We start from the raw sequence: 26,184 nt of genomic DNA, 5'->3' as shown, positions 1-26,184 counted from the left end.
CAGAAACATGATTGTCACACTGTCACCACAGTGTTCAGAATCTGGGGCTGTGGCCAGACATTTAAAAATAGTTATGTGATTAATTTCAGATGCAGTGTGGCTGGAGGGTTAGTTGCAGATGGATGGTGTGGACAGGATTCTGAGGAGTGAGGGGTGAACCCAGGAGAGCCCGGCAGGCAGGAGAATGTTCCCACGGAAAGAAACAGTGGGAGACACTCCAGCAGGGCTGGCAGAATTGCAGTGTGAGGAAGGTAAAGCACACCCAAAACCCTAGAAAGAGAGCACAGAGGGAGCTGAGGAAGGAGGGCAGCCAGGAGGAAGTGCGGTGGGCTTCTTGGCCAGCCCTAAGAACGCTGGAGACTGCTGAGTACAGACAGGTTGCCTGCTGGGAAGCGGACAGTGCAGGGAGACAGAAAGGTGTCCAGAGAGAGCTCCAGGTCCCTGGAGCTTGGGAGGGTTCTCTAGTCTGAGCCAGGGTGAATGACAGAAGCAGCATGGGCTTGGGGATCTCTGTGCTGCCATCCTTGGCTGTCCTGCTTAACGAGCATTTCCTGGGGGATTAGAGTCCAGGAGGAACCTCGAGTGCCCTCCCCAGGGTGCAGCCTCACTAAGGTAGGGCCAGGGCTTCCTGGAATGGACGGTTTGCTCTCTGGACATGGGGAAAGGAGAAGCCTTTTCTTGTCACAAAGCAGCCACCTTTTACACTACACGAGCGGATCTCAGCTTGGCATTATTATTGCTAACGTATGTCCATAACTCAAAGCGCATTATTAGTCTGGAAGGGCAAATCTAACGTGTATTTCCTATAATTCTTTGGTTTGAGCTGATGCACTGACCACCAGGAAATGCTCATGTGTTTCCAGCTAAAGCGAGAGAGTTGTTTCACTTGTGCCCTTGACGCGGCTTTCTAAGGTATGGGCAGTAGTTTTCTTTGTGAGTCAAAAATTTCATTACAATGCATGGGTTCTTGACTCTAAAATCATTTTTATGACTTTTCCCTTAGTCCCTGTTTGCAGCCCATAATGGCCCCACCCCTCACGAGGAGTTGGTGGCTGTGCATCTCACCTTCAATTTTCTCCCCTCCTCTCTCTCTCTGCTCCCTCTGTCTCTTCCTTCCCATTTGGGAAAGATCTACCTCCCACATTGCAAAAGATCCCTGTGCCTGTCTCCTAACTTTGTATGGTTGTTACCAGGCCTGGAGTAGGTGAGGGATGGGAGGGAATGATCCAGAATGAAGTGTGCATTTTACAAACCTAGAAGAGAGAATTCTGAATGCCTTCTCCATAAAGCAATGATGTATGTTAGGTCAATGGTTTAACTTGATTTAAGCGTCATGTAGTGTATTCACTCACTGGAACATCCCAGGGTAGTCACTAATACATAAATACACACCATTTTAAGTTTTTGTGTAGCAGATCAAGTACATCTAATTTAAACTTAAAAATTAATCATAAGAAAGGGATTTTAGGTTTTCTCTAAAGCAACTCCTGATGTGTTTTAATAATTTCCTTTTCCCAGAGGCAGGAACAGAACTCTGAGTTCAGCCTCCACACTGAGCCGGCAGCAGCTCAGTCTGGGCCAGGACACCCTCATCTCACCGGAGCTGGTGAGGGAGAGGAGCAGGGAGCCAAGCTCTGGCCCAGAGCGGGGTGTGAAGGAGCCATGAGGTCCTCCTCAGTTCTGTGGGTGCAGAACACCCCATATTTAAATTGTACCTGCCTAATAGCAATGCATGCAGTATCTGCATAGAATTTACACTTTGTAAACACAACCTGCTCACAGTGCAATTCTCTTCGTCTTTTCATTCGCTTTAGAATAAAGGGAACTGGTCAACCATGCAAATCGGCTGAGCCTTGTCCAAATTCTCTTGCATGCATAAGGTGAATGTGGCCCCTTCCCTGGCATGTGCCTGCTGCAGACCTCACACTGCAGATATGTCCAGAGAAAGCTCTGGGGTCTCTCGGTGCTGTGGAGAAACTACTGCAGGGAAAGTCTGCTCTTAACTGATTTCAGGATTTTTCTGGTATTCTTTTCTCCTGTAAATAGTACCTGTTCTATGATCTCTAGCCAATAGCCCGGGGAGCACTGATTTGGGTGAGAATGCTTTTGCTTGGGGTCAGTGCTGCCACCCAGAGGTGTTTTCCTGGCTTCCCTTACCCACCTGCCCTGTTTGCCCACAGATCCAGGAGACCCCTGGGATGAAACGCCTGCCTCGGCTTCCCCGGGCCAGGTCTCTAAGCAGAGTGAACCTCCCCACACCCTGAACTGCAGAGCTGGGCTTTGGGCCATTCTCCTTGGTTGCATTTCTCCCCAGCCACTGCTGCCCCTTGTGTTTATCAGAAGCACCCCACCCCTGTCCTGTCTGTGTCATTCCACTTCCTTTCCCTCTCCAGGGCAGTGCATTCACATGCATCTACCTGGGAGGGAAGTTGACTGTCCACAGGGTGAGTGCCAAACATTTATAATTTACTCAGCTGCTCAAGTGTCCTGTGGAAAGCTCACCGCTGTCCCCTGATCGGTGGCTTCCACTGAGACTGTCATTCTGGACGGCAGAGCAGGGGAGACACGTAAAAGAGATGGCATGGATGGCACAATGTGTCCTGCAGGGCACAAATGTCCCTGGCTCCCATCTCCACAGGAACCCGGCTCTGCTTCACCAGGAGCTCTAGGTCACGGGCACCGGAGTCAGATCTGCCTCTGTTCTTGGGTGTCGCTAGCCACACAGCCTCAGTGCCCTCCTCTGTGAAGACAGGGTGGGGAGACCTCAGTCCCACGTGGAGAGGGATGGGCTTGCCTGGGTCCTGTGCTTGGGCAGTGAGCTGGTAGGTCTTGTCCTTCACAAGGTGGTCAGGACTTGGTGTCACCGGACTCCACTGTCCGACACCCACACAGGCACAGCAAAGGAGCCTCTTCCTCCTGTCTGCTTGCTGAGGACCAGGGGTCCACCCCTTGTTCCCTTTGAGACATCGACTTCCAAGGATGTGGGATCCCTTCCCCAGGTGAGTGAGGGGGTGCAGGATACCTACTCCAGATGAGTGAGGGGCCTATGACTCCGAGGTGGAACTCAGCCCTGGCTCCTCGGGTATCAGAGCTGCCCCAGGCAGTGCTGCGGCAGTGCCCACTTACGCTTCCTGTTCCTGACACCCGGTGCTGGCTGGGGATGCAGAGTGCAGTCGGGAAGCCCCCAAGGTGAGGCCCAGTGGCCAGGAGTCCGGCGACTGCACTTCATCGAGTTTGCGAACACACATGCGTGTGTGCACACGAGTATGTGTGAAACACCTCCAAACGTGTGGCCCAGACAGGGGTCCCCTTTGTGTAACTGCAGGAAGCAGCGTGTGAAAGTCAAATACTAAATGGAAAATACTGTTAAGAAACAAGTGGAAAAGATTTAAGTTTCATTTACACTAATATATGAGTAATCTTATTCACATAATGATAAATTCATATTGTTACACAAATATATTATTAGTATGTTATATTTACATATTAAAATAAGCATATTACAAATCACTAACAAATCATTAACACACAGTTTAATGACTTACTTTTAACTGTGCAGCTTTATCCATGCACCTTAAGACTCAGCCACGTGTCACCATCTCTCACCGAGGAAAGTGCCTGTGGAAGTGGGAAGCTGCACTGGGGGAAGAGGTCTGCATGGCTGGGCTCAGGGGCACCAGGCAGAAGCAGGGAAAGCTAGGAGTGAGGCCTAGGAAGACCCCGGGGATGGTGAGGCACATGCAACTTTCACCCTCAGCTTTCACTACTCCTGTGCACATGTTGCATGCAGTTTGCCACACAGGTTCATCCCCCAAGGGTGGTTAGGGCCTGGGTCATGCCCTAGTCGTGCCTCACCCTGCACTACACTGCACTGCAGCCTCACCTCAAAGACAGGACACTGATGCTCTGGAACCCAGACCCCACTGGACCTGAGCTGAGTCCTGGTGCCAAATGCCTGGCTGTGACCTGGTCCACAGAGGTGCGTCCTGGACAAAGATCACCCATGGCAGGGCCATAGTCCTGAGTCGGCTCCAGCAGCTACAAGGGAAAGTTTGAACTCATGAGCCAAGTAATTCAGGGACCAAATGGAGGACATACTTAACCAGTATCTAAAAACTGAGCAAAATTGTGCTTCAGAAACAATCTCAGAGCAAAACCTATGTCTATAAGGGTTAGCTGCCGAGAAATGGCAAGGGTTAGTTTGCTCTTCTGATAATGGATGGCTTCGCATATGCTGGGGAAAGTGGATATATTCAAGGGGGTCCCTAACCATGTTATTACAGAATTCTCCTAGTTTAATAAGTTACATGCTTGCACGCACAATTGTGCAAGGCAGGACCTCCATGTTGGTACTGTGATGCTGCATGTGTGTGTGTGAGGTCAGTGATGATCTCAGGTTATTCTTGGAGTTCAATTATGGTCAGTCAGATCCTTGGCACTGGCTGGCCTGGGAGGGAACAGAGGAGACCTGTACCTAACCACAGGGTCCTCGTTTTATTCCACATGATTTGCTGGGTCCTTTCTTCCTGTTAATTTGCTAACCTATCCATTTGCAGGCAAAAGTCTTCTCTTCTTTCACTTCTTCAGGGTCAAGCCAAGGGTCTAAACTGCCCAGGCTGCACTTGGCTTCCAGCCTTTCACACTGAAAAAATGATGATAATGAAACTGAAGGAAAGCTCTTTCTTGGTTGCTTCTGGCTTGCATTTATCTTCCAGCTTTGGGGAGGAACCCGTGGCCAGGAGTCCTGGTCGGAAGCCTGCTGGGATGCCAAGTATTGTGTACCCTGACATGCTCACTTTCATCTTTTCTCTTCACTTGTGTCTGAAGTGTTATTTCTTGAACCCAGGTCTTCGTTGTCAGACTGGTGGCCTGAAGTGCTGTGGTTTCATGAGGGTGAGACATCCTTACGGGGGTGCATGACCAGGCAAGAGCCATGTGGTGGATTAATGGCAGCGCCCTCTCTGGGTTCATTCTGATGGGGTTCTCTGAGCGGCCCCAGCTGGAACTGGTTCTCTTTGGGGTGACCTTGCTGCTGTACCTCATGACTCTGGTGGGCAACACCACCATTATCTTATTGTTCCTCTCGGACGCTAAGCTCTGCACCCCCATGTACTTCTTCCTCTCACACCTCTCCTTCCTGGACCTCTGCTTCACCAGCAGCATTATCCCCCAGCTCCTTGTCAACCTGGGGGGTGCAGACAAGTCCATCTCATATGGAGGCTGTGTGGTCCAGCTCTATGTGTCCCTTGCATTGGGCTCCACAGAGTGTGTCATCCTGGCTGTGATGTCCTATGACCGCTATGTTGCCATCTGCCGCCCTCTGCACTATGCCTCTGTCATGCACCCCCGGCTCTGTCACACCCTGGCATCCATGGCCTGGCTCAGTGGCATGGCCACCACCCTGGTGCAGTCCACGCTCACCCTGCAGCTGCCCCTCTGTGGGCACCGCCTTGTGGACCACTTCTTCTGTGAGGTCCCAGTGCTCATCAAGTTGGCCTGTGTGGACACCAGCTTCAATGAGGCTGAGCTCTTCGTGGCCAGCATCCTGTTCCTGCTGGTGCCTGTCTCCTTCATCCTGGGCTCTTACAGCTTGATCGCCCGGGCTGTGCTGGGCATCATGTCAGCCGCTGGCAGGCGCAAAGCCTTGGGCACCTGCTCATCCCACCTGCTGGTGGTGGTCATCTTCTATGGCACTATCATCTTCATGTACCTGCAGCCAGCCAGCAGCCGCTCCAAGGACCAGGGCAAATTTGTTTCCCTCTTCTATACGGTGGTGACACCCGTGCTCAATCCTCTCATCTACACCTTGAGGAACCAGGAGGTGAAGGTGGCACTGAAGAGAGCTCTCGGCACAGTTTGGGGGCGCCTTTCTGATCCTCAGGAGATCCACAGACACAGCCAGAGTAGCAACTGTTTCTCTATCAGGTGGTGGGTCCGTTGATGGGTTATCCTCAGGACACACACGAGGGTCTCAGGAGAGCAGTTGGAAGTTAGCTTGACCCGACCCTCACGATTAGACATGCTGAGAGCTGACACTGCAGCTGGACCTTGCACCACCTACAGATAGGGCTGCATGGTGTTAAACTGTATGAACTAAAAGGAAATCCTGGTTCTGTTTAAATTCATTCCATGTAATGACCTCAGCCACAGGTTGGATGCCTCCATTATGCCTGCAATTTTTGTGGAGACTGGAGTACTCAGTCAGTTGACAGGCCCAAAAGCAGGATCATCCACCTCTGCTGCCTTGCCTTGGGGAGCTGGCCCTTCCATCTCCTCTTAGATGCTTCCAGCCTTGTGTGTTCCTCTCCCCACTGTGGCTCAGGGAACGGCATTGTGCTGTGACATGGTCCCCTCGTTAAATCCGTCCATGCATGGGCGCCCCTGTGTTCAGGGTGCAGTTTGGACCTAGTTTATCCTCAGGGTGAACTGCACTGCGTCTGCCTGCCTGAGGGACAATATGAACACAGCCTCAGGGTTAACAGCACCACGGACTTACGGGCTCCTGGGCTCTGCTTCCTCCCCTCTGAGCTCTGTTTGAGGAGATGAGAATCACTTTGTCTTCTCTGGTCCCCTCTGTCGCCTGTGCCTGTCACTGGTGATGATGCTGTGCAGCACCTTTTGGCTGCTCTCCATTTTGCCCACTTCTCTGCAGTGCAGCATTTTTGTGTGGTTTTCTTGTTGTGTTTGGTGGTACTTGAGGCTGCTTTCACCCTTGGTTATATGCTCAGGACAGAGAGAGAGAGAGAGAGAGAGAGAGAGAGAGAGAGAGAGAGAGAGAGAGAGAGAGAGAGAGAGAGAGAGAGAATCTTGCTAAGTTGCTAACTGCCCAGAAGTGATGGGATCACAGACCACTCCTGCCTGGCTTCCAGCAGCCTCTCTGAAGTTCCTGTGGACTGCTGCCCTGGACTTTTTGCCTGGCAGGAGACACTGATCACAGAGTGGCCACTGTTGTTACACATTCTGTTCTTTTATTCTTTATTGACTGTGTGCAATTTCAAACACCACATGGGATTTCTCACTGAGTTAACTCATCATGGAACTTACGTGTCTTTTAAGAAGTGATAAATTTATTCAATTATAGGGGCATTAAGGGCACATATTTTAAAGAAGACCTCTAACTTCTCAGGCGTTCTGTGAGTGGTCTCCTGGTTTTTGATAGATGCTCACTGTAAATTGCCCATTATCAAAGGACAGAGATCAATGTTATGGAAAAAACTCTCACATTTAGCAAAAGATTTATAAAATTTATATCAATCAAAATGTAAGGTTAATATCTACAGGCTTTTCTTCCATTTTGGTATTTGTATTTTAAATTGATGTAGTTGTAAGTTAACATTATCTGGGCAGTGACACATCACCTTGAACAGTTTGCTAGATTATGAGTGTGTTAGTGTGTAAGCAAGGAAGACCCAGAGGTGAGTGTAAAGGAGCTGACATCTTAAAACAGGGTCAGAGCCTCCTCAAGCAGGAATGATCTGTGTCGGTAACACCAAGGGCATTTCCTCTGAGGTCACAGGGAGACCCAGGGCTTGTGTGTGTGACACAGTGGTGTGGCTTAGCCTCCCTCTGCTGACCAGCACACGAGTCTCTCTGAACTGGGAGCAAAATGGGACAAATTGATCTGCACAAAATAGGACACAAAGGAGCATGGACTCATTAGGCACGATACAGCTTAGGAAATCCTTCACGGGTGACAGCAGAAGGTTAGGTAATCCGAGGAGGTGGAGGGTTCTTATGTTTTGATAATAATAAAGCAAAGCTTAATTTTTACTCCTTTCAAAATCCAAAACTATTGAAAGCCTTTTTTTGTCCTCCTCGTGGTTCGGGAAGTTTATGTTTGCAATCCTGCAGATAGATTATTGGAATCCCAGCAACTTAACTCCAGTCCTTCACCTCCAGTGCGATGGCAAAAACACTAAGACACAGTTACAGTTACAGGGAGCCAAGGTGTCCTGAGTCCAGTCCGGATGGAGTTTTATGAAGCAAAGGCCTTGACCCAGGGCCTCACCCAGAATTTATTCATTCAGGGAGAAGGAAGCGTCTCCAGGATGAGTGACGATGGAATGGTGGGAATTACTTGAGTACTGTGAGCTGAGCTGGCTACATGGCCAGAAAGCGCCTCTGCAGCATGCAGAGAGAAAGACATGCAGAAAGGTCAGGCTGCATAACATAAATGAGGTAGCATTTAACGTTTGTGGAGGGGCAGTTGCTTCAGTTCCAATGTGCAAACCTTTTCTGCCTTGGGAAGTCTTAGCCTCTTACTTTGAGGCTGGAACCCAGGTGACAGACCTAGAGCTGTGTGAGTCCGCTGGGCTCAACCATTTAAAAGGGGACGCAGGACTGTTGCTTGGCTTCAAAGAATTCACACAAGCACCCCTGGTGCCCGACCTATTCATATTGCTTAGGGCCAACTGATGGGCAAAGGAAACAGCATCATTACATGGCAACAGGGCCCGGTTTAGCCAAGGTGGAGTAGCTGCTCTTTACTGAAGGAGAGCTGTCCCGCTGGTCCTTTACACAACTTAAATTTACCTTGCAACAGATGCATAAAAACACAAAGTTATATATATGAATGGGGTAACATGATGACTTGACAGTTTTTACTTCTTTAAACAAAAAACACAAGAATGTAAGAGTGGGCAGGAGGGGTAGGATAAAATTATTCCCTTGCACCAGTGGAAGGGTTGAGAACAGCACCCAAGCTTTGGCCTGGTCTGTCTCGTTGGGCTCCCTCAGTGTCCATTGGACCTTGGAGCTGGGCTGAGCCCAGGACTCTGTGCCAGGCTGTTGTAGGACCCCATGTTTCTGCTACATGCACCAGCATTGCAGTGCAGGGATCAATCAGGGCAAATTTAATTGGCAAGGCTGTTGGAAGCTCCATGCTCACAGCACCTTCTTGCCTACGTCCCTAGGGACAGGCAGGAATGGGGCTGTGCAGTGTTTTCCATGAAGGTTACGGGCATTTCTTGAGTTGCTTTTCTCCATGGGGAGTGACAGTAATTCCCCAGGCCTTCTGGGACATGACTATGCCATGTTAACCTGCACACGTACCTATCCCTCATGCACAGTCCTGAATGCCATGGAGGAGGCTGGAGCATCCTCATGTTTCTGCTCTGAGGGCCAGGGACCCTGGCATGGCTCACTTCCCTCTGACACCTTCCCAAGGGAGTGCATCCTGCTCCTGAGCTCCTGTGACACTCCTGCCCATGGCCAGGGGACCCCGCAACAGATGTGGGATGTGGATAGAGGTCCTCACGGCATCTTCCGGGCAGGAGTATGGAGGAAGTCAGCAACTGTGAGCACAAGTGGCTGCCAGCCAGGGATGTCACGCCCCTTATCTTCCACTTGTCCTTTCTGAGAAGCTGGCATGAACCTGGACCTTCACAGGAAAACCGTCTCACATCCACTCTAATCCAGCAACCAGAGCAGCAGAGAGGAGGAGGGCGTCCCGAAGCCAGGAAGCCCTCTCTGGCTGGACACAGCCGGGAGGCAGCAAAGACCAGGCTGGTCACGATGGCATGAAAGTGACCAGCAGGCTGGGAGGTCTGTGTACTGCATGTTAGTCCTTTCCTGGGTCTCTATTTCAAAGCCTTTTTTTCTTGTTCCTTCCTCGCTCCCAATACCAAGGTCCCCAAAGGTAGCCAAAAATGGGTTAGACTAATCATTCTTGCATTTTCTATATTTATAAAATTAAAACTAAGCCCAACCCTTCCAGTGCAAAGCTTCGCTACTGGCTGCAGGCTTCTCAAACCCCAGGCTGTGGTCCAGAGCCTGTCTAATAGGGCTGATAGGCCCTGAATTGGATCTGCAAGGCCCACTTGGGTCACTGACCAGTCAGGGACTCAGCTCCAGAGCAGATGGACAAATGCAGCCCTGGCTCCCTCTCACCAGCGGCTTGGGGTTCCCCTGCCCTGCCCAACTGCATTGACCCCTGAGGGTGAATGCTTCCCACATCTCCCATCCTTCTCCTCCTCCTTCTTGAGCAGTCTCCCCTACACCAAGAGTTTATATTTCTGCACCTACGGGGCTGGCTTCTCATTGCAGAGACAAAAAAACCTGACATTTACAACTTAAAAGAGGAAAGATTTATTTGCCTCATAGTGTGTAGAGGTTTCAGCCCACAGTCAGCTGCTCCAAAGCAGGTGGTGGGGCAGAGGTGCATCACAGAAGAGGAGCAGCCCATGGCAGGCAGGAGGCAGCAACAGGGAGCCAGTGAGGAGCCTCTTTCTGTCCCTTGTATCTTAGGTGGGCTGCTCACCCTTTGGACAGGCAGTGCTCAAGCCCCTCATCCCAGCAGCACACGCTCTAGGCCCAGCCACCAGTGAGAGCTGGGGGCTCTGGGAGCATCAGACATAAGCTAGTACAGTGGCCTTGGAGCCTGAGTCACAGGAGCTTCCAGCCTGGCTGGCACTGGCTGAGCAAGGTGACTCTAGGAGGGTGGGAGCTGTGGGGCATCAGGAAAGCCCGGGAGGGTACCCTCAGTACTGTTTCCCGGGCACCACAGAAGCTGGGGACATCCTGATGCAGTACACATTGTGGTGGACACGGCACGCATTGTGGCGGCCTCCTGTCCTGTCGGTGGGCAGCTGATGTCTGCACAGGTCCTGGGAGGGAGGGGCTCGGGCCTCACTAGGGCTTGGTGGGTGCCCTGAGGTTGAGCAGTGTGCCTAGTTTAGAGGATTATGGGTACTAGGGGGCTGTGTGCACAAAGGCTGGGGATGCGGCTGTGTTCGCTCCCCAGTACCCCAAACATCTTGCTCTGATGCTTCTCTCCTTGCATTTTACTATTTCATCTCACTTCCTTAGATTTTCTTGCTGTAACTTGATGTTTTGCCAGATATTGTGATTTTATAATGGAAGTATAAATTATTTTCTACGTATCTTCATCAGTTACTTTGTAAGGAAATCTCTATTTGAGGTAAATTTTATGAATCCTCTCCTGAAATAGTGTTAAACTGGCCACACTTGCTAATTCTGGATTATTATTACACACACACACACACACACACACACACACACACACACACATATATATCTTGTACTGGAGATTGAACACAGGGTCTTTACTGAACTACTTCTCCCGATCTTATCATTTGGTTTTTGCTTTGAATCAGTCTCCATAAGCTGGCAAACTGCCCAGGCTCTGTTTGAGCTCAAGATCTTCCTGTCTCAGTCTTCCAGAGGGCTGGAATTACAGGAAGGTTACCAGGCAGGGCTTGCAGAAGGTTCTTGTGAATACTGGGCAGTTTGCTACTGCTCTTGCTCTGTGTGTCCCGGTCAGGTGCTGTCTGCACAGGGACCAAGTCCTTCCGACGACTCAGCAGAGCAGCTGTGCATGGATCCCCATCCAGCCATGTGTGCTCTGCAGTGCTGGAGAGGGAGCAGATGGAAGGAGAAATATTCAGCTGTGTGGGGGGAAGCACAGCACTGGTGGCAGCTCTAGTTGAGAACAGATGAGTGAAGTTTTTGTACTGGATTCTTGGCTTCATTCCTTGCTCACTTTACAGGTGTCTGCTAGTTGACAACTGTGTTTTATTCTTTGGAAACAAAGGAGGAACAAAGATAGAGAGAACCCAGGAAAGTAACCCTCTGGAGGCTGCTCTGTGGATGGATTAGCAAGTTTGCTGGCTCTGCGGCCCTGGGTCTGTGAATCCCACAAGATCTTCTGAACAGACACACATAGAACCTGGTCAGGAACAAAGTCGCAAAATGCTAAAAACTAAAATCCATCCCTTATCAGAGCAGGGAGTTATGGGCAAAGGCTAAAGCAGCACAGACCAGTAAAGCACTCTGTCTCCCCGGGGATCCTTGGCCCTCACTCTGGTGGAGTGGGCACTGTCCCGCTGAGCTGTGTCCCCAGAGCTTAGAGGACTATTTCTGCCATGTAGAAAGGCTGAGGCTGCTGCTGTGTTCAATCCCCAGTACCCCCAGAACTAACCGTGGTGGTAATGATAACAACAACCCATAATTAGCAAGTATGGCAAGTGTGGGCACCTTTTCAGCAGAACAGGAAAGGAACTGGCTTCCTTGGTAACTGCGGGTCCACAGGGAGGGCTGGCCTTCACATGATGCCGCCATCAGCATCTTCCTGAGTAGCAGCAGCTGATGAACAAGAAGCAGTGTTTATTTGGGGATCACACCAGGTGCGAGGCTCACTTGGGAATAAATATCTCTTTAATTATGCACCTCAGGAGCCAGGTGAGGCTGACCCTTCGAGGTCACACTTACAGGGCAAGTGACCAGGAAGAAGGGAGCTAAGATCCTAGAGACACATTTCTTTACTAAGAGCTAGGTAAAGGCTGAGGACATGCTGGATGCCTGTTACAGGAGGCAGGCAAGACAGAAAGACAGACAAGGGCAGCAAGGAGGGGCAGAGAGACAGAGTTAGGGTTAGCGCTGGGCCAGGAGGAAGGGAGACACAGACTCATGAGCTGACCCTTCTCTGCGCAGCTTGGTTCAGACCCCAGGAGCTCTCCAGGACAGGGTCATTTTTCACTGGTGAGAATCAGGTCTAGAGTATTTCAGCCACATAATTCTGCGACCACTTTCTACACTTTGAGAAGATTAAACATGAATTTTCCTATTTCATTGAAAATTGCTGAAAGAAAACCTCAGGTTTCTGGTCCAGTTGGAATTACCTGAGTTTCTCCTTTTCTGCAGCTTGAGGGCGAGTGGTATCCAGAGGCGAACTGGTAAGGTGGGAAGGATGATCTAAAAGTTCATTGCTGTTCCCTGAGCCATCGCTAAGCCAGGCATTCGAGAGCCCGCTGTGCCCACGAAGCAGGCACTGGGACCACGTGTGCAAGGACTCAGCTCCTGGAGGGTGACACCCAGCACTCCTCCTGCAGGCAGCCCAGTCAAGACTGGGCCTGTGAGCACCATGGTGACTTTCTCAGTGAACCCTGGCCTTCGGAGCCTTGATTACTCCCTGGGGATGGTGAGGCAGACCAACAACAGCAGTGCGACGATGGGGTTCATTCTCTTGGGGTTCTCTGGGCATCCACAATTAAGAGAAGCACTGTTTGCGGTCATCCTGGTTTTGTATCTACTCACCATTTTGGGGAACAGTGCTATCATTCTAATGTCTTGCCTGAAGCCCAAGCTCTGCACTCCTATATACTTCTTCCTTTTGCATCTCTCCTTCCTGGACCTCTGCTTCATCAGCAGCATCATCCCCCAGCTCCTTGTCAACCTGGGGGGTACAGACAAGTCCATCTCCTATGGAGGCTATGTGGTCCAGCTCTATGTGTCCCATGTGCTGGGCTCCACAGAGTGTGTCCTCCTGGCCATGATGTCCTATGACCGCTATGTCGCCGTCTGCCGCTCTCTGCACTATGCCTCTGTCATGCACCCCCGGCTCTGTCACGCCCTGGCATCCATGGCCTGGCTCAGTGGCATGGCCACCACCCTGGTGCAGTCCACGCTCACCCTGCAGCTGCCCCTCTGTGGGCACCGCCTTGTGGACCACTTCTTCTGTGAGGTCCCAGTGCTCATCAAGTTGGCCTGTGTGGACACCAGCTTCAATGAGACTGAGCTCTTCGTGGCCAGGGTCCTGTTCCTGCTGGTGCCCGTCTCCTTCATCCTGGGCTCTTACAGCCTGATCGACTGGGCTGTGCTGGGCCAGTGCAAATGTCAGCTGCTGGCAGGCGCAAAGCCTTGGGCACCTGCTCATCCCACCTGCTGGTGGTGGTCATCTTCTATGGCACCATCATCTTCATGTACCTGCAGCCAGGAGCCACTCCAAGGACCAGGGCAAATTTGTTTCCCTCTTCTACACGGCGGTGATGCCTGTGCTCAACGTTCCAATCTACACCCTGAGGAACCAGGAAGTGCAGGCAGCACTGAAGAGGGCCCTGAAGTATGTCTTGGGTATAAGTTTCACAAGATTGTAAGGGTGGTCAAGGTGGTGCCGCAGAGGGTGGCATCCTGTGTGGTGCAGAACCTGGGACTTGGCCATTACTCATTAATCCTGCAGGGTGGATCTTCCATTAATCTTAGCTTGGAGTTGTTTCTGCAAAATATAAATGTGGCATTCATGAGATTTAGTTCAAGTCGAAATTTGTTCAGATTAGGGTGATCTTGGGAGACCAGCTTGCCTCTTTTTCTGTTAGGTGGAGGTGACACAGTGGTCTCTGAACTTTCCCATCTCTGGATGGACACAGTGTTGTTTGTTTTCAAGGCTACAGTGAGGTGGATGTCCTCTAGGTGAGCTATCAGGGACCTGAATTCTGGTTCCTCGCCTGGATCGTGGGGACAGGATGCACAGGTGAGTGACAGCTTAGGATCAGGTTCAGGTTTAGGTGCCTGGAACCCTGTGTCTGGTCTCTCAGTTCTGTGGTAGATCCTGAGGACCAGTGTGCCCATACTGTCCTGAGGCACAGTGCTGATGTCCAATGTCCTGTGGCTCACAGGAGGTGTAAGTTACAGCTCCTTTTATTATTATTGTAGTGCTGCTTTTCTATTACAGAACATATATTTTTATAACTTTGAGGTTGCGATTTCTGTAAGTTGCAGAACTGGGTGGAGAAGGGAGGGGACAAGGAGGGTGTGCAGCTCCCACAGGGCGGCTGTGGCATCAAACAGGGGAAGCCGGCTCCAGGAGCACTGGCAGTGGCAGGGGAGGATACAGGACCTTGGAGGAGACCCTGAGGGTCGGCCGACTGAGAGTTTGTTGTTGTGATCAAGCTGATCCTTTCCAAGACAAATTTGTGTACTTAGGAGTAAACTTTGACTGCAACTGTTTTATATTTGAACTAAAACATTTAATGAGGGTGTTTCCTTGAACCTGTATGTCATGACTTTGTAACCAAATAAAAACTTTATTACAGTATATGAATGTGCTGCTTTATATAGAAGCTCTTCATCCAGTAAAGTCTATGAATGTTCCTCGAACACTTGTAAAATTTGCTGTATTTATTTTTATATCAATATGTGTAATATACAACTGGGATCTTTTTTCTTGACGCTTTTGAATATTATTCAAAATTGCTTTTGAAGATTCAAAGTGATTTTTTTTCAGTACTAGAGATTAAACCCAGGACCTTCCCAGCCCTTTTATTTTTATTTTGAGACAAAGTTTTGCTAAATTGCCACACTGGGCTCAAACTCTTGACCCTCCTGCCTTAGCCTCCCAAAGTGCAGGGATTACATGTGTAGTGTGCTCTTTGTGACCTAATGTTGTCTCTCCTTTGAACCATGTCACAGTTTTCAGTTGTGTCCCAGCCTGCGGGAGCAGGCTTAGGACCTGGGGAGGTGAGGGGGACCCAGGAGATCAGCACAACAGGGTTCGCCTCTTGGGTCTCTCTGGTCATTGCAGTTAAGGGAACTCTGTGTGTGATCAGCCTGCTCCTGTACCTACTGACCGACCATTTAAGGGCTCAGTGATCACTCCGGTGTCTTGCCTGGAACCCAGGCTTCTACCCTGGTGTGTTTCTTCCTCTCCAATTTCTCATCCATGGTCCTCTGCTCTGCTGGTGCTATCTGTTCTCTAAGTGAACAACGAACCAAGGAAACAGTGAATTACCCCATGCTGCACTCCAGATTTTCTCCAGATTTACACAAGTCATAACTTTTATTATAACCCTGAAGTGTTCACATATAAAGATCCTTATTAGAAATTTTCAGAATTATCATCCAGATACAAACTTTGTCTAATATCTTATAGTATTCATGCTAAAACAGTCATCTTCATTCAGCACTGGAAACCACCTTGTCCATGCAATTTCTTCCCTGAGAACCAGGGCATTTCATGTCTTTATCCTGGGAAGTGTTGGCATCGCTCTTTCTTTTCACGCACTGTAGTGAGTGCTGAAACGCATGGACTCTGTGCCTCAATGCAGTGCTTGGGCACCTCTGCATGGCCCTCTAAGGGACTCTTAGTCCACCCTTATTCCACCCTTAGTCCACCCAGAACCACTCCTGAGCCCCTGGATTCTGTGGTAACCCCCACCCTGCACAGGACTGCAGAGTCCACAGAGCCAGGCTGGACTCACTTCGGCCTACTTCTCCACTGGAATGGTGAGTCTCTTTTCTCCTGACAATACTCAGGAATAAAGTCTTTGTGCTGTCTTTAACGTAGTCTATTGTAGGCAATAAAGCTTTGGGTTCCAACTGACACTGAAACACATTCGGTGAGGTGAGCAGGGATCTGGGGGGAATTCTGGGTCCACATGCTATGGTCATTTCCAGGGAAGAGTAGGACATTGGGAAATGAACCCTCACTGTGGACTGTCAAGCAGCACCAGTAGTCTAATGAGGAAGACAGTGCATTGTGCACCTTCTGTCTTTTCAATCTTTAATTTTCCAGGCACTTATTTGCTCATTAATTATGTTTTTGGTGAGTGAGTACTGAACCCCATTGTGCTAATATCATGTAAAAGGAGGACACTAAAAAAAGATATGTGTCTCACTTGACTTTGTTACCAATATAGAAGATGAATCATTATTTACCAGCTGCAAGAAAATCGTTGCAATAAAGTTAGGATAAAGTCTGTGCAGGAAAGAGAGCAGGAGCGATGAGCCTGAGTATCAGAGAGGCACTTGGAATCCCTGTGTGACTGATGATTACCCTAACCTCAGCAGAGCTCAGGGGTGGCCGGGGAGGACTCTGGGAAATGGGCAGAGGTGCAGGAGAGCGGATTTCCAGGGCAGACGCGGAGGGAGGTGTGGCCTAGGTGCCTCCCGTGCCTTCTTCTGCATCCCACACCTGGAGAGTTTTCTCACAGATGTTATGCAAATCCCCTACAGGCTTCTGTTCTCTCATTGCTGTGGGCTTTGCTAGCTCTTTGAACCTTCCTCCGACATTTAGAATTCCTTAAAAAGTGTGTTTTGAGCAAGGTAACACAGCTAAGGGCAAGCATTGCTAACCACAGGGGCCCTTCCCAGGTCTTCCCAGGGCCTCCCTGTTCTCCTCTGCTTCCAAGACACTGTCCTCCTTTCTACACAGCTTTCAACACCCCAGACACCCTGGCTCTAAAACACTGTGTATTTGAGCTAAAAACTCATAAAAGCTCCCTCCCGAATACAGTTGATATTGTCTCTAGGACGTGTTCTAGTGCTGAATTTGGTGGACTCATTTCTTTCTTTTTTTTTTTTTTTATGTTCATAATTTTCTGAGGAAAGATTATTCAATCTTTCTCATTTTCTTTTTTTTTAAATTTTATTTAAAAGGAAAAAGAGAAAAACACAAAACAAAACAAAGCGGTGTAAGGCTACACGTAATACAGAACTACAAAAAAAAAAAAAAACAGTAAGAAATCACCTGTTAATAGATTACATATTATCATCTTAGAAATAGTTGCTCAAATCACAGTATCAAAGATTACAAAGTGGACACTCAAACAGAGAGACTGCAAACAGCTGTGTTCAATGAGTGGACTCATTTCTTAATCATGGAACAAACATGAAACTAATTTCACCCAATTGATGCGGAGCATCTGTAAATCCTGGCTCAAATTTGGGTAGCGAATGTAGGGTCTATATCTATCAAAACTTTATACTAAGCTTTATTTTGTAGCCAGATAGGCATTTTCAGAAGACTGGAGCATGAGGCTATTTGTTGATAAGCATCTGGTCACTTTCACTGGGCCATCACTGCCCAGGGTCAGCTTGGCTTGCCAAACCCGTCCCATTGTGGGATGGCTGGGGTCTTGGAAGGTGCAGCCCGGCAGGAATGTGGTTAAGTGGGGGACGTGGAAGTGGTCATCTGAGGGGACTGGGATGGGTAAGGGCTGGGGGTTCACTGCCTCAGGGACGCTTGTCCTAGCTCAGAAGTGGGAGGAGAGAGAGGAGATAGGATGGAGGTTAGAGCTTTCGCCAGTGAGGAACCTGAGACGGTGACAGAGAAACAGTGTATTTTAATGACTGAGCTGGAAACACAAAATGGGTAAAGAGCCCAGCAATGCGAGCCAGGCATTCAGGAAGCAGTGGGCTGGGATTCTGTGAGGACACTGCTCTCACTCAGGGACTGAGCCTATGGGAGAGGTGCAGAGCCTGAGGGGCTGAGCCCTGTCTGCTGGCCTGCACATGCATGAGCGCATGGAAGAGGCCTCCTTTTGGGGGCCAGCAGACCTTCAAGGAGCCCATCTCGGGCCCCAGGCTGGGACTTGGAGCAGCCCAGCACTCCAGGGCATGCTGAGACTCTGCTCCACTCATCGTGGGGAGCCCTGATGAAGGCAAAGGCAGGGGCAGAGTGTGTCTGTGCATTGTCTGGGCACCTCTGTGTCCCAGTGCCAATTAAATAGGGCACAAGTGAACTCCAGGGAAATAGTTTTTAATAAAACACCTTAAATGATCCATTTTCTTCCCAAACTAATATCACAAGCTCTGCCAGCATATTTCACGTAGAAAACTGTTCAAATCTGAAGGAGGCTACGTACTTAGCGGAGAATCCAAGCAGTCCATCCAGTGCAGGCACAGTGTAGGATCCTGGATGTCGTGGATGGAGAGGAATCAGAGATTTGTAAATAAACAGCTTTGCCCATTGGCCAGTGTTCCGATGGTGTTGGGCCACCATGCAAGGAACTGCAGACCTCACTCCGCAGAACCCAGAGACGGACATGCTATGTGTCCTGACCCAGATCTGCCTCAGCCACTTAGCTCCCCAAGGACTTTGCTCATTTTATTTACTTATTTATTTTTGTACTGGGAATTGAACTCAGGACCTTGGGCTTGCCAGGAAGGCACTTTTGCTGTGGAGCTAAACGCACAGCCCTTCACACTGACTTTGGATTCAGTGTTTTCTTAATTTAATGAAGCAATTACAACATAGCAAGATACTTTCTGAGCCTTCAAATTATATACAACTAACATTGGTTATTGTGAGGCCGGGATGATGTGGGCAGGTTCGTGAAGGTCTTTGTGGTTAAAACTGCGAAGTATTTGGGGCTACAATACATACATTTGTTTTGTTGGATAGAGACAGAGATGATAATATTACTAAAATCAAAATCAAAGGTGGACCCGTGACTTGCATGGTTGGAACGGTGGTGCTGTTCCAGGGTTTTATAGGAAATGTGGTGAGAATGAGGGTTCAGGTTTAAAGGATGGGTACTTGAGGTGTGTAATTCGTGGAGATGTGAACTAAACTTGGGTGCATCAATCTGCACCCAGGAGGAACCTGACGCGTGATCAGTGCAGCGCCAACTGGATGAATTCTGTTGGGAGAACATGGATGTGGACCCTGGAATGCAGGTGGATGTGCACAATATTTAGAGTTCTAAGAGTAAAGAATAAGATTGCAGGAGAGATGGTAAAAGTAAATATTTTTATCCAGATAATTTGACTGCAAAGTTTTTTGCGTTAATAGAGAGAGAAGCTCATAGCCAGCAGTTCCAGGGGCATGGAATCCACAGCAGCAGTGGGGTGAGCTTTTGGGGGCTGAGAGAGCTGTTCACTGTTGTAAAGCTGGCTTTTAGTGTGTGTGTGTGTGTGTGTGTGTGTGTGTGTGTGTGTGTATGTAGATGTTGCACTAGCCTAATGGCTCCTGTTTCCTCTACACAGTAGAAGGACCCAGAACAATATTAGTGAAGCAGAAGTCCCTGCCTCTGGGAAACAGTGCCATCTGCTCTCTGATGATCCCGGCAGGGAGGCAGCTCCTCGGCTCATTGCTGCTGGGGACACTTGCTCCCTAGTGACTTCCTCGTCATGGGGCTGTCCATTCTCCCACATGAGGACCATTCACGATTCTTGTCACCACCCATTACCAATTTCTCAGGCTTGGCTCTGCTGGGGACCCCACTCCTCAGCACATAGCATCTGCAGTCAGCTGTCTGGTGAGTCTGGAACGCTGTGATTTGGAAGTAGAGAGTAAAAGGGGCTCCCTGAAGAAGCGGACTTGGGTGCGCTCTGCCATTCCTGCTGGCAGGTGAGGACTGGTCTGTTTAGTCTGCTTGAGTCCCTTGTATCTCTCTGGGGTTTGCAGAAGTGAATGACACAGGAATTTATAGTTCTTATCACATCTGAGTTTGTCATATTATTAAGATAATGTGACACTTCACGGAATAGGAAAATTATGTGGGATTCAGATTTTTCTTGTCAAATATGGAAATGAGCTATTCCTGAATGCTAGTTAGTGTCATAAGACTGGCAAATACAAGATCAATAATTTAACATGTTTAAATATTCTTTCATAAGTGCACCATAAACACTAATGATGACAGAGCAGATACAGGCCATAGACAGGGGCACCACCAGTAGACAGAACCAGCTTAGCTAAGCCCTGCCCAGGGGAGCCTTCTCTGCTGTTAGGATTGTGAAGCAGAGATCATTTCTCTGGAGCTTGAGGACAGAACAGTGGGATTTGGAAGGTCAGAGGATGCCTGCTGGACCTCCAGCTGGGTTCTCTGCTGACCAGCTGGCCAGCTTGGAACCTGGTCTTGAAGCATCAGGGCAGATCCTTTGGCCTGATCATTTTACACAGTGACAGAGCAGTGTGTCTGGGAGACAGATGGGAGCCGTCAGATGTGGGCCTCATTTGGATCACTTGGGGGACAGAGAGGATGTGGCGGGTAGTCCTTGGGCAGCCTGGCCCAAGGCTCTCCATGCCAGGGAGTGCAAAGGCCAGGGCACTGCAGTGTGCATCTTGGAAGCATTCAGTCACAGCCCAGATCTTGAGTAGTTGCTCAGGATGGACAGGGGTGAAGGGTGCCTCACAGGCACCCCAGGAACCCTGCCGTCCCCGTCATGCTTGTCCACAGCCAGCAGGCTCAGGACCAAGAGGGGAGCTGTGGTGGGGGGATGTGGGCACCTCCAGCTGCTCTTGCCCTTCACAGGTTTTGTCTGTGCTGAGACCCCCTCCAGGCTCTCTCTGTCTGAGGCTCAGGAGCCTCTGGTAAGGAAAGAGGGGAGCACCTCAAAGACAACGCTCCACATCTGACTCCCAGTCAGGACATTGCCAGGGGTGTCTCTGCCCCTCCCCCTCCCCAAGGACCCACTCACCCCGGTCCATTCTGCAGCACTGTGACCCTCATATTTTATGGAGACCCCCTTCAGAGAAGGAGGTCGGCAGGAGGAGGCAGTGCCTTCTCCAGGGAGACTTTCCCAGGTGCCATCTCAGGCCCTGTTTCAGCTCAGCCTAGCTTCTCCAACACCACTTCCCAGCCCAGCTGAGGCACTGAGGCTGAGTGCTGACCTTAGCTGCTTCCTCCTCCTCTTGATATCTTATGCCCAGAAGAGCCTGGGAGAAAGTACGACCAGGAGAAGGAGAACACTGGAAAGCCTCATCCTCCTCTCCAGGAAGTGCTTGGTGACTCAGCAGTGGGCAGTTAGTATTGCAGATCCCCGTGGCCTCAGCGCTTGTGCCTCAGTCTTGCAGCAACTGGGGTTTAGTAGATCTATGCAGGTGTGGACTTCAGGTAGGGGCGGACCCGTGGATTCACTTAGAAATGCTCTTAGGAGCTAGTATGGACACTGCGTTGCCAGGCTGGGGACAGGGGAGAGCAAGAGGCCAGTGACAGAGTCCAGGAGGCTGTGTGTGGCTGGGCCCAATCAGGGAGGCTGCAGGGGGCTCCAGCTGGGCTGGAGCAACTCCTGCTACTATGGCAGGAAAAAAGGCACAGGGAGCCCAGCACAGTGGGGGAGGGGGAGAAGGCTCCCTGCTGGGTGTGATGGGTAGAGAGTGAGGGGTGTGAGGGGTGTGTGTCCTGTCCTAGGGAGGCCCGTGGGGTGCAGGCCACCCTGGTTGCCATGCTTGGGACATGGATGTGACTGCTCTGGTGCCTCAGTGAGAACCAGGCAGAGTGCCTCTCACCCCATCACTGTTCAGCCCCTATCACACTATTGTCTGCCACCTCCCTCCTCTAACCTAACCAGTCCTGTGTAGTCACGGAAGAGTCCCTGAGTCGGTCTCATGCAAAGGCCATTGCTGTTCCCAGTGTATTAACCTGGATTTTAAAGTCCTTCGCGATCTAGACTACTATTATTTACTTTAAAATCCCTATTCTTTTCCCTTTTTGCCCAACTGACATTTTAAGAACCCAGGAAGAGAAGCTCCTCTGTAGGGGCCTCCTTCACGTTGTGTTGCTGGCTGTCATTGGCTTTGTGTTGGGGGACAGCTCCACTTCTTCCAGCTGCTTCTTTGAGTGGGGTTCAGCCTCGCTCTCCGGGGACTGAGTGTGGACCCTCTGTTTTCCCCACCCTCGTGGCTCTATAGAGGTTAGAGCGCAGCTTCCTAGTCCACAGAGCAATGGGCAGGAGCCATGGGCAGGTGTGTGAGCTGCAGGAGCCCTGCTTGGCACCTCCCTCCCACCATTCTCTGGCTCTGCGGGCAGATGAGTCCGGGGTCCGAGCTGGGCCACTGTACTCTTGCCAGGAAGAGCCATTCTGGCACAGCGTCTGACTGGGAGCCTTGGGGAATAAAGTTTTCATAATGGGAATTTACTGTTTTCCACATTTGCCTTCCATTCTCATTGTGGAAACGAAGTAAAATACAGGATCGTCTAAACCATCAGCTCACACTCCTTTCCCTGGAAATCGAGGCTCCATTTACTACTGAATCATCAGCTACTTTTGCCCAGTGACTTCCGATCAGTTCCTCACTTCAGCGGCTCCATCCCTGTGCATGAGCCTGAATCCCACCCGGAGAGCTTCAATACCCTAGCTCCCCCAGAACATCCTCTTCCCACACTCTCTGCCAGCACTAGAGCAAGGTTTCCAGCACAGAAACAAAAAGGGTTCCTCTACCACCAGCCTGCAGGCTTTGACGTAGCCTCATTGCTTGCTCTGCAAAGTTGAGATCTTTATTTCTACAGTTTTAATAAATTTATCTAAGGGTTTAAAAAGTATGTGATAAGTGATTTTATAATACTCTTTAATGAGCTCTTTATTAATGATGAATTTTTTTGTGACTACTAAAGACTTTTAACTAGCCTGTCTTAATAACATCTAAGCACATAAAATATATCTTAAGATCAACTTCTTATTTTTTGGCTGTTTAATCAGGAAGTGGACTCATGCCAGTGTGAGATGATTTGAATTCATGTCAGTGCTTTTCTGTCTCCTGCTGGTCACTGCTAACCCTGTCCCCCTGTGAGAACGATCTTCTGTGCTCTCTCACATCAGTCTCACCCACGCACAAAGGCCTAGACTCAGTCAGCTGCATTAACAAACACTTCTCCTTTGGAAATAATCTTATTCTTCTACTTTATTCTTCAAAACTGCTTGAAAAAGTATTTGTTCAACCCTTGAATATCCTTTTAACCTCTATGTTCTTCACTGTCTAACCCTTTGTTTTGTATTACCTCTAGTCAGAATGTAGATGCACCACGCCCGCCCTTACTGGATCCCCACAAGGCTGTGAACAGAGGGGAATGAGGAGCCTGTGACTGGAGAGAGGAGGAGGAGGAGCTTCCCAACCACATCTGCCTGTGCCTGCAGTCACTTTGCAAAGGCTGAAGCCTGAGGAGATGCCAGTCCCCTCTAGGCTGTGTGCACAAACCACTGTGAGCATCCTTAATGCTCAGTCTCAGCTGCTCCGCAGCTGAATGCACCTGTGATTCCCAGATGTGACTCAGTGGACTGCAGCACAAGAGGGTGGCTCCATGCAGGTTGGCAGCACCGGAGAAGGAGGTGAGCAGCCTGGGTCCAGCAGCAGCAGCCATTGTCTCGGCTCCCAGGTCCCTTCACTCTGGAATCACAGGTCCCATGTGGGATGGGACAGGCCAGTGACAGTGCCCAACCCAACTTCATCCTCCTGGGCTTCTCGGACCACCCTGGCCTGGAGCCAGTGCTCTTTGTGCTGGTCCTCCTCTGCTACCTGCTGACCCTGGCAGGGAATGGCACCATCACTGTAGTCTCCCAACTGCACATCCCCATATACTTCTTTTTCAGCAACCTGTCCTTCCTGGACCTCTGCTTCACCAGCAGCCTTGCCCCTCAGACCCTGATTCACTTGCGGGGCCCAGAGAAGACCATCACATATGGGGGCTGTGTGGTGCAGCTCTATATTTCCCTGGTGCTGGGCTCCACTGAGTGCGTCCTCCTGGCTGTGATGGCCCTAGATCGCTATGTCACTGTCTGCAGACCCCTCCACTATGCCGTTATCATGAGCCCCCAGCTCTGCCACCAGCTGGCCATGGCCTCCTGGCTTAGTGGTGTGGCCGACTCCCTGGTCCATGCCATCTACACCTTGCAGCTGCCTCTTTGTGGTAACCACAGGCTGGATCACCTCATTTGCGAGGTCCCTTCGCTCCTCAAGCTGGCTTGTGTGGACACCACGGTCAACGAGCTGGTGCTTTTTGTGGTTAGCATCCTGTTCCTCATTCTTGCCCCTGCACTCATCCTTGTATCCTATGGCTTCATCGCTCAAGCTCTGCTGAAGATCAGATCCTCAGAGGCACGGCACAAGGCCTGCAGCACCTGCTCCTCGCACCTGATGGTGGTGGTCATTTTCTATGGCACCATCATCTACATGTACCTGCAGCCCCGGGACAGCTACGCCCAGGACCAGGGCAAGGTCATCTCCCTCTTCTACACCATGGTGACGCCTGCCTTGAACCCCATCATCTACACGCCGAGGAACAAGGACGTGAAAGGGGCTCTGAGGAAACTTCTCCTGGGGATTCTGTGTCCCCAACGCATACGCTGCTAGAGGAGCTGATGTTAAGCCCTGGGCTCAATCAGCTGCATCCGCCAAACCAGCTGCTCCAAACTCAACCCCAATGGCTTTGCCACCCACTTATTTGTCTTTGTGATGGCCTTGCTCTCTGTCTTGTACAACTAAGCAAATAGTGCCTGGTCCATGTCACTGGAAGCTTGGGCAGGGAGAAGCAGTGTGTATGCGTGTGTGTGTGCATGTGTGTGTTTGCATGTGTGTGTGCATGTTTGTGTTGTGACCCTTGCTATGTGTCCATGGTTCACTTCTGACACAGGTTCTCATATTCTCAATTTTGCCAACTCTGCTCTAGTAAATGAGGTTTTCATTTTTTAAAATTTCAGCGAATTGTTTGGTTTCCAGAAATAAAGTTTGTATTTACGTCTAGTGTCCCCCATTAAAGTGTTACACTGGTAAACAAGCTGGTTTCTTCTGTGATCCATCTACAACAGCAGAACAGACAGCTGCTCAGGCGCCCCACTTCATTGTAACAGCTATTTGTTCTCATTTCTCATCTGAAGACATATTCCAGAAATTTCCAAGGGATGAAAGAAACCAAATAGCCGGCCGCACTATCCTTTTAGTTGGGTAGGGCTCCCCTCTCTGTGGACTACGGCTACCATGTGCATTGTAGATTTAGGCTTTTTGGGAGAATCACTGAAACTGAAAAGACTGCATCTTTTGAAAAGTAGCTTTATTGACATGAACCCCACACTGCAATTTGTGCACCTGTTGCACTCGGTTGGCTGACACGTGAGGATTACAGACCCAAGAAAGGGCCTCTGCCTTCAGGGTTCTCCTGGTCCTTGGAGTGGGTCTTTGGGCCTCCTTATTCTGTGAGGCTGCGGCATGTACCTTTCCCTCCCACAACCCAGGTGCACATCCGTGGCAGCCATGGGTCCTGCAAGACAGGGAGCCCCAGCCTCTTCACCCCCACAGCAGACTTCACAAACACCCTGCCTCCTCTTCCCATGCAGCCTGGCCGACCTGGACCTGCTGCCTGCTTACAGCTCCACTCCCACCTTATCCTCTCTGCTCCACAACACCTCCTCCGGGTTCTCCCACGTCATCATGGTGAAAGGATACCCCACTTTCACAGCTGCACCTTCATCGTGCACCCCATGCCCTGCCTCGTGCATCAGTGGGGGCACCTATGTCCTCTGCATCTGAGCTGCTGGCTCCCCTGAGGCTGGGCTGAGTTACTGCCCCGCTGACCAGGCACCAGCTGCAGCTGCTGTGTGTCTGTGATGCCTGATTATCTCTGCTTTTCTCTACTTCTCTGCCTGACCAAGTTTGCCGCTGAAGCTTATACTGACGTTTTCCACCTGATAACTGCACTCTTTAGCCCCAGAGTTGCGGTTGGGTTTTCTCCTCTCTTCTTGTTGGTATTTCCATTTTCGCTCCTGTTAGGTGTCTGTCTGTCTCTTCCTTAGGTCACTGGGCTTCTTTAGGATGATTATTCCGAGCGCTCTGTGACTAATTCTTTAGCTCAGTCCCGGGGGCCCTGTTCTGTTCCTTGGGTTGTGGGGTCTTTCCCTGGTTTCTGTGTTCCCTCAGCTTTGCACAGCAGCCTGCACGCCTCTTTTCCACCTGGT

General features: G+C 50.1%; 2 protein-coding genes and 1 pseudogene across 2 annotated transcripts; all 3 read left to right on the top strand.

Moving 5' to 3' along the window:
* Window positions 1-4,915: 4,915 nt before the first annotated feature.
* On the top strand, window positions 4,916-6,086 carry LOC100729697 (olfactory receptor 2G2-like). The gene has a single exon (XM_003479428.2). The coding sequence runs from the start codon at window positions 4,934-4,936 to the stop codon at window positions 5,939-5,941; it is 1,008 nt and encodes a 335-aa protein (XP_003479476.1). The 5' UTR covers window positions 4,916-4,933; the 3' UTR covers window positions 5,942-6,086.
* Window positions 6,087-12,354: 6,268 nt separating this feature from the next.
* On the top strand, window positions 12,355-14,801 carry LOC100729971 (olfactory receptor 2G2-like; annotated as a pseudogene).
* Window positions 14,802-23,247: 8,446 nt separating this feature from the next.
* Window positions 23,248-24,992, top strand: LOC100730246 (olfactory receptor 2G3-like). The gene has a single exon (XM_003479429.4). The coding sequence runs from the start codon at window positions 23,648-23,650 to the stop codon at window positions 24,584-24,586; it is 939 nt and encodes a 312-aa protein (XP_003479477.1). The 5' UTR covers window positions 23,248-23,647; the 3' UTR covers window positions 24,587-24,992.
* Window positions 24,993-26,184: the final 1,192 nt, after the last annotated feature.

Source organism: Cavia porcellus, unplaced genomic scaffold (genome assembly GCF_034190915.1).
Source record: "Cavia porcellus strain 051 isolate PalLab524CR breed Dunkin Hartley unplaced genomic scaffold, mCavPor4.1 scaffold_2, whole genome shotgun sequence".
In the NCBI taxonomy this organism is placed as follows: domain Eukaryota; kingdom Metazoa; phylum Chordata; class Mammalia; order Rodentia; family Caviidae; genus Cavia; species Cavia porcellus.
The sequence above is the reverse complement of the archived record's forward strand: the minus strand, read 5'-3'. Positions and strand labels throughout refer to the sequence as shown.